Source organism: Lipotes vexillifer, unplaced genomic scaffold (genome assembly GCF_000442215.2).
Source record: "Lipotes vexillifer unplaced genomic scaffold, Lipotes_vexillifer_v1.1 scaffold134, whole genome shotgun sequence".
NCBI lineage: Eukaryota > Metazoa > Chordata > Mammalia > Artiodactyla > Lipotidae > Lipotes > Lipotes vexillifer.
Genome location: NW_006787464.1, coordinates 3,173,094 through 3,187,950, shown reverse-complemented (window position 1 = coordinate 3,187,950; position 14,857 = coordinate 3,173,094). Strand labels below are relative to the sequence as shown.

Below are 14,857 nucleotides of genomic sequence, written 5' to 3'. Positions count from 1 at the left end.
GGTCCGGGAAGATCCCACATGCCGTGGAGCGGCTGGGCCCGTGAGCCATGGCCGCTGAGCCTGCGTATCCAGAGCCTGTGCTCCGCAACGGGAGAGGCCACGACAGTGAGAGGCCCACGTACCGCAAAAAAAAAAAAAAGTTACAGACCCCTAATGGCTTACTCACTTTCCTCTGATGTTCACTGGATTATCCAGGCAGCACTCTTTTTATTTACTTATTTATTTATTTATGGCTGTGTTGGGTCTTTGTTTCTGTGTGAGGGTTTTCTCTAGTTGTGGCAAGCGGGGGCTACTCTTCATTGCGGTGTGTGGGCCTCTCACTATTGCGGCCTCTCTTATTGCGGAGCACAGGCTCCAGACGCGCAGGCTCAGTAGTTGTGGCTCACGGGCCTAGTCGCCCCACTGCATGCGGGATCCTCGCGGACCGGGGCTCGAACCCGCGTCCCCTGCATCGGCAGGCGGAATCTCAACCACTGCGCCACCAGGGAAGCCCTAACTAACCTAACTTTGATATGCAAATAATACCATTTCTCTTTGGGAAAATTAAAATAAGAATTTCACTAATAGGATTTTGGTAAGGTATTCATCGGTGAGTATGGGAGGCCTCTGAGTACTTTAAACACAAAACAATCTTAGAAGCTGACTGTGGGGCTTCCCTGGTGGCGCAGTGGTTAAGAATCCGCCTGCCAATGCAGGGGACACGGGTTCGAGCCCTGGTCCAGGAAGATCCCACTTGCCACAGAGCAACTAAGCCTGTACGCCACAACTACTGAGCCTGAGCTCTAGAGCTCGCGAGTCACAACTACTGAGCCCCACTGCTGCAACTACTGAAGCCTGCATGCCTAGAGCCCGTGCTCCGCAACAAGAGAAGCCACTGCAATGAGGAGCCCATGCACCGCAACGAAGAGTAGCCCCCACTCGCCGCAACTAGAGAAAGCCTGCGTGCAGCAACAAAGACCCAACGCAGCCAAAAATAAAAATTAAAAAAAAAAAAAAGTAGCAGCTGACTGTGGCTAAGAGACAGAGTAAGACTTCAGAGTTTGTGAATTAAGAACTTGAAAAAAAATAAACCTGAGACCTTGCCCTTTAATGTTTGTTTGGCAAATGTCAACTGCCTGCTGTGTGACTAGGACTAGATCTCTCCTCTGAGAGAAGAGGTTAAGGATTATTTTCACTGGTCAGGAATGGCAAGCCCCATTTAGGGATTGCTATGATGAAAGCTAAAGGGCAAGTGTCAGACTCTGATGGGAGGAAGATGTGCACCACAGCAATCATTTATAAAAATGATTAAATGAGCCTTTGGCTACCTTGTTTTCCAATTGTCCATTGTTGTTTATGCTGAGGATTGAATGGTTGACTATTTGTGAGATTTCGTTTTAGTTTAAATTCATATTGTATGATACAGAAATTTAGGATGTGCTCCAAGGGTAAAATGAAATTATAAAAAAAAAAAGAAAAGGCATTGATTCTGTCCAATTATTTGAATATATTTTCATACACTTTCTATCACTTGATTTTAACCACTGACAGATTCAGAATTTGAGGACTAGAGACACCAATTATCATATAGATAATTCTGGATTTGTTATCACACAACTAGTAAGTAGCAGAATTGGAAATGAAAGATCTTCTGGTTTCCTCATCTGTACAATGGGTATAATAAGTCTTGCTACACATGACTGTTCTCAAAATTAAATGAACTCCCAAATGCAAGGTGTCCATCACACTGACTGGCTACTACTTAGCTCTCAGCCATGCTGTTGGGTTCATTATTCAGGCATCTTATACGGCACTATAACAGGCACATGAGTTTTCCATAAATTCTAGAGTTTTTAGTTAATCAGTGAGTCTTCTGTGGCTGCAGTGGTGCCTCCTGATGGGCTCTAGGTCATCACTATCCTTCTCATGCAGCTGCCTGTAACTGAAGGCATGACTCTGGGTTCCCACGTGCAATTTCCTCAAAAAACGTGAACTTAGAAACCCCCTAGAAGGAAGGTGAATAATTAAGTACCTGAAATCAGAGCAGACAGGTTGTAGGGGGGACTCCACAACCAGCCTAGAGGGGGCTGCGTGCTGGCCCCCGGATGGAGTTCCCTCCATTCCACCACATACTCCTGCACAGCAGCGGCAGCTTTCCCTGGAGGTGTCCATGTCACCATGAGGTTGTCCACGCCATCTGAGTTTGCTGAGACCTGTTGAGGAGCCAGCAACCCTTTATGGGGAAAGAGGGGGAGGGGTAAAAATAAAAACACAGTGGATAAAGACATAGGAAACGACAACTCAATCCAGCAAAGTTGTAGCAAGAACCGATTTCTTTTTTTTTTTTTTTTGCGTTACGCGGGCCTCTCACTGTTGTGACCTCTCCCGTTGCGGAGCACAGGCTCCGGACGCGCAGGCTCAGCAGCCATGGCTCACGGGCCCAGCCGCTCCGCGGCATGTGGGATCTTCCCAGACCGGGGCACGAACCCGTATCCCCTGTATCGGCAGGCGGACTCTCAACCACTGCGCCACCAGGGAAGCCCAAGAACCGATTTCTTTTAAAGAACTTCAGGTTCACAGATTTTGTTCACCCACCTTCTCAGATCAGTGCCAGGACCCTATGTAGTGTTATTTATGAAATAATTTTCCCCTTCACCTTCCATTTCACTTCCCATTTCTGTGTCCCAAAGGTACCTGCTCTAGTGAATATAATATGCATCCTTCCAATCCACCTCCCATATGTTTATTTATATATATATGTGTCCTTGAGAATTAGTGTTGCTTTATGCCGGTGTGTTGAATTTTCATGAAACATGTTTGGAGTAAATCTAATGCATTTCCTAACTTTTTATTTCACTCAACATTATGTTTCCAGGATACATTCATCCTGCTGCTATATGAAAATCAAGCTCATTCCTTCAGACTGCTGCCTCAACCCTGTCTTTGTCCAGTCTCCAGGTGACAAGCAGTAGCTGCCTTCCAACATTTTGCCAACACAAGCAAGGATGCAATGAACATTCTCTAGCATGTCCTCGTGTCTGCCTGTGCAAAAGTGTCTCTCTCACCCTCCTACACTGTTGGTGGGAATGTAAATTGGTAAAGCCACTATGGAGAACAGTATGAAGGTTTGTTAAAAAACTAAAAATAGAGCTACCATATGACCCAGCAATCCCACTTCTGGGCATATATCCAGAAAAAACCATGATTTGAAAGGATGCATGCACCCTGATATTCATTGCAGCACTGTTTACAATAGCCAGGACATGGAAGCAACCTAAATGTCCATCGACAGAGGAATGGATACAGAAGATGTGGTACATATATATTAATACAATGGAATATTACTCAGCCATAAAGAGGAACGAAATAATGCCATTTGCAGCAATGTGGATGGACCTAGATATTGTCATATAGAGTGAAGTGAGTGTAGTGGAATAACTGAGGACATGAAAAGGAGACTCACGAGACAGAGTACAAAAAGCAGCAGAGCAGAATTCGGAGACTGAGGGCGCGCCCCATTTTCACTTTCAGTTTCAGATTGTAATGGTTCTAGGGCAAGGGAAATTAAATTACAAAGAGACCAAACAGGGGCAGATATAGGGTCTCCATGCTGATGAGCTCTCCTTAAGACTCGTATAACCTGTTTCCAAACTTTTAAATTTAACTGGTTCTGACCAGTAGGTTGAAACCAGTAACAATGTTTACGAACCAACGCAAACAATTCATCAAAAGATTCTGGTTTCACTTTCACTCCTGAACTCGGTAACAACTGTTTGAGGAGTTTAATGTATTGAAATTCTATTGAATGGGAATTTCCCATGACTCTACTGTTCTCGAAGGTTTCGCTTACTCTTGAGTGGACCAGTTTCTCCTTCGGTCCCGTGATCGCGCGATTACTTACCTTCAGGTCCCTGTTCGGGTGCCAAATATTACAGTTTTTTTTTTTTTTTATGACAGGGCCAAAAGTAAGCTCATCACTCGAGATAAATTGTGCAGAAGCACAACAGTAGAGGACTGCTGTTCGCTCAGGCAAAACAGCACCGTCTGTCCTACTATGGCGGCTTTTATTTAAACATTATCTATGTTTACATCTTAAGACTTGTTTTCTTAACATTCCAGAAATGCCAAAGCAACAACATATACTTTTATTGATTAGACAAACAACAAGAGACTTTCTTGAAGACATGCCATACTTCATCTTTGAGCCCACAAGCAACACAAGGCCATCTCCTTGTGTTTCTATCATACTAATTATACTAAAGTAGCACAAGGACGTTTCCTTGTGTTCTGATCATACTGAGGTCATTTTATAGATCAGTGCCCAAAGCACTCAATATGTATTCGCAGGCCCCCGGTTCGCAGAGGGGGGCTCAAAACATTTAGGACTGTTTACAGTTCTGGCTTATTCGCATGCCCCCGGTTTGCCCAGGGTGGGGGTGGGGGGTGGGGCTCAAAGCAATCAAGACTGTCTACAGTTCTGACCTATTCGCCAGCCCCCAGTTTGCTGCGTGTGTGGGGGGGCTCATGGGTCACGTCTCCTTTCCATGTCCTCAGTTATTCCACTACAGTAAGTCAGAAAGAGAAAGACAAATATCATATATCATTTATATATGGAATCTAGAAAAATGGTTCAGATGAATTTATCTGCAAGGTAAAAACTGAGTCACAGATTTGAAAACAAACTTATGGTTATCAAGGAGGGAAGGAGTGGGTGGGATGAACTGGGAGATTGGGATTGACATATATACACTACTATATATAAAACAGATAACTAATGAGAATCTGCTGTATAGCACAGGGACCTCTACTCAGTGCTCTGTGGTGACCTAAATGGGAAGGAAATCTAAAAAAGAGTGCATATATGTATAACTGATTCAATTTGCTGTAGAGCAGAAACTAACACAATATTGTAAAGCAACTATACTCCAATTTATTAAAAAAAAATTTAAATATCTTTATTGGAGTATAATTGCTTTAGAATGTTGCGTTAGTTTCTGTTGTACAACAAAGTGAATCAGCTATAAGTATACATATATCTCCATATCCCCTCCCTCTAAGCCTCCCTCCCATCCTCCCTATCCCACCCCTCTAGGTCGTCACAAAGCACCAAGCTGATCTCCCTGTGCTATGTGGCTGCTTCCCACTAGCTATCCATTTTACATTTGGTAGTGTATAGATGTCAGTGCTATTCTCTCACTTCGTCCCACCTTCCCCTTCCCCACTGTGTCCTCAAGTCTGTTCTCTACATCTGCGTCTTTATTCCTGCCCTGCCACTAGGTTCATCAGTACCATTTTTTTAGATTCGATATATGTGCATTAGCATACAGTATTTGTTTTTCTCTTTCTGACTTCACTCTGTATGACAGACTCTATGTCCATCCACTTCACTACAAATAACTCAATTTCATTTCTTTTTATGGCTGAGTAATAGTCCATTGTATATATGTGCCACACGTTCTTTATCCATTCATCTGTTGATGGACACTTAGGTTGCTTCCAAGTCCTTGTTATTGTAAATAGTGCTGCAATGAACACTGTGGTACATGACTCTTTTTGAATTATGGTTTCCTCAGGGTATATGCCCAGTAGTGGGATTGCAGGGTCATATAATAGTTCTATTTTTAGTTTTTTAAGAAACGTCCATACTGTTCTCCATAGTGGCTGTATCAATTTATATTCTCACCAACAGTGCAGGAGGGTTCCCTTTTCTCTACACCCTCTCCAACATTTATTGTTTGTAGATTTTTTGATGATGGCCATTCTGACTGGTGTGAGGTGATACCTCATTGTGGTTTTGATTTACATTTCTCTAATGATTAGTGATGTTGTGCATCTTTTCACGTGTTGGTTGGCAATCTGTATGTCTTCTTTGGAGAAACGTCTATTTAGGTCTCTGCCCATTTTTAGATTGGGTTGTTTGTTGTTTTGATATTGAGTTGCATGAGCTGCTTGTAAATTTTGAAGATTAATCCTTTGTCAGTTGCTTCATTTGCAAATATTTTCTCCCATTCTGAGGGTTGTCATTTTGTCTTGTTTATGGTTTCCTTTGCTGTGCAAAAGCTTTGAAGTTTCATTAGGTCCCATTTGTTTATTTTTTATTTTATTTCCATTTCTCTAGGAGGTGGGTCAAAAATATCTTGCTGTGATTTATGTCAAAGAGTGTTCTGCCTATGTTTTCCTCGAAGAGTTTTATAGTGTCTGGCCTTACATTTAGGTCTTTAATCCATTTTGAGTTTATTTTTGTGTATGGTGTTAGGGAGCATTCTAATTTCATTCTTTTACATGTAGCTGTCCAGTTTTCCCAGCTCCACTTATTGAAGACGCTGTCTTTTCTCCATTGTATATTCTCGCCTCCTTTGTCAAAGATAAGGTGACCATAAGCGTGTGGGTTTATCCCTGGGCTCTCTATCCTGTTCCATTGATCTACATTTCTGTTTTTGTGCCAGTACCATACTGTCTTGATTATTGTAGTGTTGTAGTAGAGTCTGAAGTCCAGGAGCCTGATTCCTCCAGCTCCGTTTTTCTTTCTCAAGATTGCTTTGGCTATTCGGGGTCTTTTGTGTTTCCATACAAATTGTGAAATTTTTTGCTCTAGTTCTGTGAAAAATATCATTGGTAGTTTGATAGGGGTTGTAACTGAATCTGTAGATTGCTTTGGGTAGTATAATCATTTTCACAATGTTGATTTTTCCAATCCAAGAACATGGTATATCTCCCCATCTCTTTCTATCACCTTTAACTTCTTTCATCAGTGTCTTATAGTTTTCTGCATACAGGTCTTTTGTCTCCTTAGGTAGGTTTATTCCTAGGTATTTTATTCTTGTTGTTGCAATGGTCAATGGGAGTGTTTCCTTAATTTCTCTTTCAGATTTTTCATCATTAGTGTATAAGAATGCAAGAGATTTCTGTGCATTAACTTTGTATCCTGCTACTTTACCAAATTCATTGATTAGCTCTAGAAGTTTTCTGGTAGCATCTTTAGGGTCCTCTGTGTATAGTATCATGTCATCTGCAAACAGTGACAGTTTTACTTCTTCTTTTCCAATTTGTGTTCCTTTTATTTCTTTTTCTTCTCTGATTGCCATGGCTAGGACTTCCAAAACTATGTTGAATAACAGTGGTGAGAGTGGGCATCCTTGTCTTCTTCCTGATCTTAGTGGAAGTGGTTTCAGTTTTTCACCATTGAGAATGATGTTGGCTGTGGGTTTGTCATATATGGCCTTTATTATGTTGAGGTAAGCTCCCTCTATGCCCACTTTCTGGAGAGTTTTTATCATAAATGGGTGCTGAATTTTGTGAAAAGCTTTTTCTGCATCTATTGAGATTATCATATGGTTTCTATCCTTCAGTTTGTTAATATGGTGTGTCACATTGATTGTTGTATATACTGAAGAATTCTTGCATTCCTGGAATAAACCCCACTTGATCATGGTGTATGAACCTTTTAATGTGCTCTTGGGTTCTGTTTGCTAGTATTTTGTTGAGGATTTTTTTTTTTTTGAGGTACACGGGCCTCTCACTGTTGTGGCCTCTCCCGTGGCAGAGCACAGGCTCCGGACGTGCAGGCTCAGCAGCCATGGCTCACGGGCCCAGCCGCTCCGTGGCATGTGGGATCTTCCTGGACTGGGGCATGAACCCGTGTCCCCTGCATTGGCAGGTGGACTCTCAACCACTGTGCCACCAGGGAAGCCATTGTTGAGGATTTTTGCATCTATGTTCATCAGAGATATTGACCGGTAGTTTTCTTTTCTTGTGACATCTTTGTCTGGTTTTGGTATCAAGATGATGATGGCCTTGTAGAATGAGTTTGGGAGTGTTCCTCCCTCTGCTATATTTTGGAAGAGTTTGAGAAGGATAGGTGTTAGCTCTTCTCTAAATGTTTGATAGAATTCGCTTCTGAAGCCATCTGGTCCTGGGCTTTTGTTTGTTGGAAGATTTTAAATCACAGTTTCAATTTCAGTGCTTGTGATTGGTCTGCTCATATTTTCTATTTCTTCCTGGTTCAGTCTCAGAAGGTTGTGCTTTTCTAAGAATTTGTCCATTTCTTCCAGGTTGTCCATTTTATTGGCATAGAGTTGCTTGTAGTAATCCCTCATGATTTTTTGTATTTCTGCAGTGCCAGTTGTTACTTCTCCTTTTTCATTTCTGATTCTATTGATTTGAGTCTTCTCCCTTTTTCTCTTGATGAGTCTGGCTAATGGTTTATCAATTTTGTTCATCTTCTCAAAGAACCAGCTTTTAGTTTTCTTGATCTTTGCTATTGTTTCCTCCATTTGTTTTTCATTTGTTTCTGATCTGATCTTTATTATTTCTTTCCTTCTACTAACTTTGGGGTTTTTTTTGTTGTTCTTCTTTCTCTAATTGCTTTAGGTATAAGGTTAGGTTGTTTATTTGAGATGTTTCTTGTTTACTGAGGTAGGATTGTATTGCTATAAAGTTCCCTCTTAGTACCACTTTTGCTGCATTTCATAGGTTTTGGGTCGTCGTGTTTTCATTGTCACTTGTTTCTCAGTATTTTTTGATTTCCTCTTTGATTTCTTCAGTGATCTCTTGGTTGTTTAGTAGCGTATTGTTTAGCCTCCATGTGTGTGCATTTTTAAAGTTTTTATTTTTGTAATTGATATCTAGTCTTATAGCATTGTGGTCGGAAACGATGCTTGACACGATTTCAATTTTCTTAAATTTACCAAGGTTTGATTTGTGACACATGATGTGATCTATCCTGGAGAATGTTCTGTGTGCACTTGAGAAGAAAGTGTATTCTGTTGTTTTTGGGTGGAATGTCCTGTAAATATCAACTAAGTCCATCTGGTATAATGTATCATTTAAAGCTTGTGTTTCCTTACTTATTCTCATTTTGGATGATCTGTCCATTGGTTTAAGTGGGGTATTAAAATCCCCTACTATGATTGTGTTACTGTTGATTTCCCCTTTTATGGCTGTTAGCATTTGCCTTATGTATTGAGGTGCTCCTATGTTGGATGCATAGATATTTACAATTATTATATCTTTGTCTTGGATTGATCCGTTGATCATTATATATTGTCCTTCCTTGTCTCTTGTAATAGTCTTTATTTTAAAGTCTATTTTGTCTGATATGAATATTGCTACTCCAGCTTTCTTTTGATTTCCATTTGCGTGGAATATCTTTTTCCATCCCCTCACTTTCAGTCTGTATGTGTCCCTAGGTCTGAAGTGGGTCTCCTGTAGACAGCACATATACAGGTCTTGTTTTTGTATCCATTCAGCCAGTCTGTGTCTTTTGTTTGTGGCATTTAATCCATTTACACTTAAGGTAACTATTGATATGTATGTTACTATTACCATTTTCTTGTTTTGGGTTTGTTTTTGCAAGTCTTTTCCTTCTCTTGTGTTTCCTGCCTAGAGAAGTTCCTTTAGCATTTGTTGTAATGTTGGTTTGGTGGTGCTGAATTCTCTTAACTTTTGCTTGTCTGTAAAGCTTTTGATTTCTCTGTCGAATCTGAATGACATCCTTGTGGGGTAGAGTAATCTTGGTTGTAGGTTCTTCCCTTTCATCACTTTATACATATTTTGCCACTCTCTTCTGGCCTGTAGAACTTCTGTTGAAAGATCAGCTGTTAACCTTATGCGGATTCCCTTGTATGTTATTTGTTGCTTTTCCCTTGCTGCTTTTAATATTTTTTCTTTGTGTTTAATTTTTGTTAGTTTGATTATGTGTCTTAGCATGTTTCTCCCTGGGTTTATCCTGTATGGGACTCTCTGCACTTCCTGGACTTGATGGACTATTTCCTTTCCCATGTTGGGGAAGTTTTCAACTATAATCTCTTCAAATATTTTCTCAGACCCTTTCTTTTTTTCTTTGTCTTCTGGGATGCCTATAATTCGAATATTGGTGTGCTTAGTATTATCCCAGAGGTCTCTGAGACTGTCCTCCATTCTTTTCATTCTTTTTTCTTTATTCTGCTCTGTGGCAGTTATTTCCACCATTCTATCTCCCAGCTCACTTATTCATTCTTCTGTCTCAGTTATTCTGCTATTGATTCCTTCTAGGGTATTTTTAATTTCAGTTATTGTGTTGTTCATTACTGTTTGTTTGCTCTTTAGTTCTTCTAGGTCCTTGTTAAATGTTTCTTGTATTTTCTCTATTCTATTTCCAAGATTTTGGATCATCTTTACTATCATTACTCTGAATCCTTTTTCAGGTAGTTTGCCTATTTCCTCTGCATTTATTTTATACTCCAATTAAAAAAAAAAAGAGTGACTCTCTCTCTCTTTCTCTCTCTCTCTCTCTAAATGCACAGAATTTCTTGATTATAGACTAAATTCACCTATTTCACTAAATACAGCCAGGTTGATCTCCAAAACAGTCAGTCAGTTGACACTGCAACAAGAAAAGCATAAGAAGTTCTCATTTCCCCACCAGCACTTGGTATTTCCTGACTTTCTCATTTTGCCAATGTGGTACATGTAAGGTGATATTTAATTTTGGTTTTATTTTCATTTTCTGATTTCTTATGAGGCTGTTCTTCTCTTTCCATATTATTAGCTGTGTGACTTTCCCCTTTTCATACTTCACTCATTTTTTCTGTTGTGTTTCCTGTCTTCTTCCTGACTTGCAGAAATAGCTTTTATATTCTAGATATTAATCACTTGTTAGTTTTCAACACCAAATATATCTCACTCCAATCTTTCAATCTCTGAAAACTTTATGATGTGTTTGTTGCACAAACATACTTTGATGTGGGTAAATTTATCCACAGTTTGTGTATTTTGAGTATTGTTTATGAAATCCTTCCATTCTGGGGTCACAAAGATACTAAACTACATTTCCAACCATTGGCTTTTGGTTTTACTTTTCACATTTAGGTTTTTAATCCAAATCTAGCTAAAGCGCTTTTTTAAGGGAATAAAACTTTATTATTTTTTCCACACAGTGAGTCCATTTTTCCAAATGTGGTTTCATCCCTGTTCCACACCAAGTTCCACCCATTCATGGGTTTGTGTCTAGGTCAGCTTCTTCACCAGAACACACTGGTTACATTACGAGGCTCTGTGACACCTGACTATTTGGTGGTTAAAGTCCCTCCTCATTTTGCTCTTCTTTTTTCAAAGTGGTCTTGGGTATTCAAGAAACTTTATTCTTCCATATAGCTTTTAGAATCAGTTTATCAGAGTCCTCAAAAATTTCAGCTGGTACTTTTATTGGAATTATATTAAATTTATAGCTCAATTTAGACAATGTTAAATTGTCCCATTTATAAATATGCTGTCTATTTGAAGTTATTTAGGTCTCCTTTTATATCTTTTAATGGAGTTTCAAAAATTCGTCCTTAAAGTTTTAATGCATTCTTTTTTAGGTTAATTCCTAGATACTTTATACTATTAGTTTGCAATTTAAATGGCATCTTATTTTCCACTGCTTTTTCCAGTATTAATTTGTGTGTGTTATTCTTATTCTGGCAGACCTGCTAAACTCTCTAATTAGTTCTAATAATTTGTCTCTTGCCCTTGTTAAAATTTCCATGTAATAATCTTATTAGCTGTACACTTAAAATATCTTCTCTTTTCAATCTTTGAATTAAATCTTATGCCTTTTTTTTTTTTTTGCTTTTATCTTATAATTTTAAAGAGAATGTTCCTACATATCTTTATTACGATGATGCTTGCTGCATGTTTTTGGTAGAAAGTCTTAGCCAAGCTAAAAAGTTTTCTTTTATTCATAGCTTTCAAATAGATTTTATTTTTATAAAATACTATTTATTTGGGCTTCCCTGGTGGGGCAGGGGTTGAGAGTCTGCCTGCCGATGCAGGGGACACGGGTTCGTGCCCCGGTCCAGGAAGATCCCACATGCTGCGGAGTGGCTAGGCCTGTGAGCCATGGCTGCTGAGCCTGCACGTCCAGAGCCTGTGCTCTGCAACGGGAGAGGCCGCAACAGTGAGAGGCCCACGTACCGCAAAAAACAACAACAACAACAACAACAAAAAACTATCTATTTACTAAAAACTTTGTTTTACTGAATACTTTTCTACATCTGTTAAGAACATATCCTTTTTTTTCTCTTTCAGTATTAAAGTAATGAATTACAATGATGCATTTTTCTGATACTGATCTATCTTTGTATTTTTGGCAGCAACACCTGCTTGATCATTCTGCACTCATATTCTTTTCTTTTTTTGCGGTACGCGGGCCTCTCGCCGCTGTGGCCTCCCCCGTCGCGGAGCACAGGCTCCGGACGCGCAGGCTCAGCGGCCATGGCTCACTGGCCCAGCCGCTCCGCGGCACGCGGGATCCTCCCAGACCGGGGCACGAACCCGTCTCCCCTGCATCGGCAGGCGGACTCTCAACCACTGCGCCACCTGGGAAGCCCAATAGACTTTACTTTTTAAAGCTGTTTTAAGTTCATGGCAAAATTGAGTGGGAGGCACAGAGATTTTCCACACACCCCTGTCCCCATACACACATCGCCTCCCCCACTATTGATATCCTGCATCAGAGTAGTACATTCTATAAGATTCTTGATAAATATTTTAGAATACTTTTCCCTTTCATTTACTTTTTTTCTCTTATTGGGACTCCTTTTAGGTGGTTGTCATTACTTCTCTTTTTATTCTTTCAGTGGTTTAAGTCTTCCATTTTTCAAATTATTTTCCCCTTTTGATGACTTTTCAGAGTTTCTCATCCAATCTTCCACGTACCCTTTCAATCTTCAGATGAGTCCTTTCTGCAATCCAACCCATTGGGTGAGTTCATTATTTCAACAACTGAACTTTCCATACTGAATCTCTTTATTTGGGCCTTTTCCACAACCACCTATTTCTGATTTATGTTCCTAGCATCCTCTCTTATCTTTCTAAGGACACTTATTATGCTTATTCTAAACTCTTGCTCTTTCTGTTGTGCTGGTTATACTTCCTACCATACAGGTAGTCCCATTTGCTGCCTTTCTTTCTCAGAATTTGTGCCCCTCAGATTTCTACTAATTTTCTCCTTTGGGATCATGTTTTATTTTCTTGGATTGATCAGCAGCCTTGGCCTTTATTTTTCTGTGCCGGGAGGAGTGAAAGTTTAGCCAGAGCTCATGCTCCTCCAGGTAAGTTTAGGTGGGGTGGAGGAGCTTTTCAGAGAGGAAAGTCAGGGAGCCTGTAGTGATTCACCCTAAGCTCTGCCTGTCTCCTGTTCCCTGTAGGTGTACCTGGCAGCTCCAGAACCTACCCATGTCTCTGCGGATGGCACTGCTCTTCATGGGGGAGTGGGGCTGTTATTCTCTTTTATAATTGCCAGGCCATGGGGTGGGTGGCAGAAGAAAATCTCAGGCACTCTTTGTCAGGTTCCAGGGCTTCCTTGAAGTTACTCTGCCCTGCCCTCCAGACTTTCCTGCCCATAGTAAAAATGCCCAGGCGATGGGCATCTCAGGGCAACAAGGGGAAGAAAAAGGAGTGCAACCAGCAAGTGCTACCTTAGCCCTCCCCCTTCATCACTATTACCCATCCACAGGCACTCAGCCATCCTGTTCTGTCTCTCCTGTGGTCATCTTCAGGGAAGGTTTGGTGGTGAGAGCCTGGAACCTGTGTGTTGGCTCCCTTGCCAGGAACTCGAATTCCCCAGCCCTGTTTCTTTATCTTCATTTGTCCTGGTATCTTATTTTCTGGCTATATCACAAGTTTGCTTTTGTTTGTTTTGTTTTGGAGAATAAAATGTATTCATTCAGTAACATGTATCGAGCACCTAAGGATTGCAAGACTCTTTGCTAGATGATGGGCTAAAATAGCCAAAGAGCCTTTCTAACCACTGCTCTCTTTGCAGTTAGCTAAGTAAATCAACCTGGCATTGCCCAGCCTCTGAGTCACCACACTTGCCAGGAACCAGCCTGAATTTCCTCTCTATCATGTTTGCCAGGGCATGCTCTCTCCTTTAGAACTCTGCTAACAACTCACCTCTCTGACACCTTTCAAAATTATTCCTTTAGCCTCTATCATTCGACTTCCCATCTCCATTTTCACTGAGAACTTCTAAATAGAGTTATAGAGTCATAAGGTATTTGGAAAAAGTGCCCACCTAAGAGACAGGTGGCTTGGTTTTTCAGTCCAGCTCTGCCACTAATTGTGTATATGATCTTGGCCAAGTTACATCACCTCCTGGGGCCTCAGTCTCTGACATCTGTGGGCCTCTATTTATGGCTGTACTGCTTTCTGTTTCTTGCCATAGTTTCAAAAATTCTTGAGCACAGGGACTGGTCTGAAATATTAAATATGTTTTACATGTTGACTGGTGGGTTTAGCACACATTCAATTTTCATCATAAACCGACAAAATCATTCTAGTGCTTCTTGATATGCAATGCTGTGGCATATACCTTTTCCAACAAAGTTATCCCTACTTCCTCAAAATCAACGTAATTCTGCCTCTTGGGGCATTATTTTTCTTTTCCTAGAAGGAAAGCTATTTATGTGAGTAGTGTGAACATATATTGAAAGAGAGGGAGACAAAAATCATGGTACGCTATTCCTACAGATCATGCAGAATTTGCATAAGACAAGAGGGCTCCAGAATGGGACCATGCGGTTTGCAAATCTGTCCTCCAGGTCTCTCTGGGGTGCACAACTACTCTTATTGGATGGTTTAGGTGTGACATTAGGAGAGACAATAGGCTCTTGAGATTTCTGGGAGTAGGACCCTCTTAGCCGCAGCTCGGTTCTAGAGAACTGTTTCAATATCCTACTTTACCACCCCTCCACGTTCCTCCTTATTGAGCTTCACCCTTATTTAACACCTTCCATTGTGAGAGGAAGAAGTGTGTCTCTTACATCTTTTTTGCTATTGGATCCCATCATCTTTCAGCTCCCCAGGAACTTCATTCCATTAATGATCCCCTTTCCCCTTTACCTTCAACTCTTTC

At 40.7% G+C, this 14,857-nt stretch overlaps 1 protein-coding gene across 3 annotated transcripts in view; it reads right to left on the bottom strand.

The window, feature by feature from the left end:
• IL12RB2 (interleukin 12 receptor subunit beta 2) overlaps window positions 1-14,857 on the bottom strand; it is a 78,439-nt gene that overhangs the window by 18,223 nt on the left and 45,359 nt on the right. For all 3 annotated transcript variants that reach the window (XM_007460103.1, XM_007460101.1, XM_007460102.1), the window contains one exon: window positions 2,012-2,212. In XM_007460103.1, the coding sequence (XP_007460165.1) occupies window positions 2,012-2,212 (201 nt within the window). The remainder of the gene's footprint in view (window positions 1-2,011; window positions 2,213-14,857) is intronic.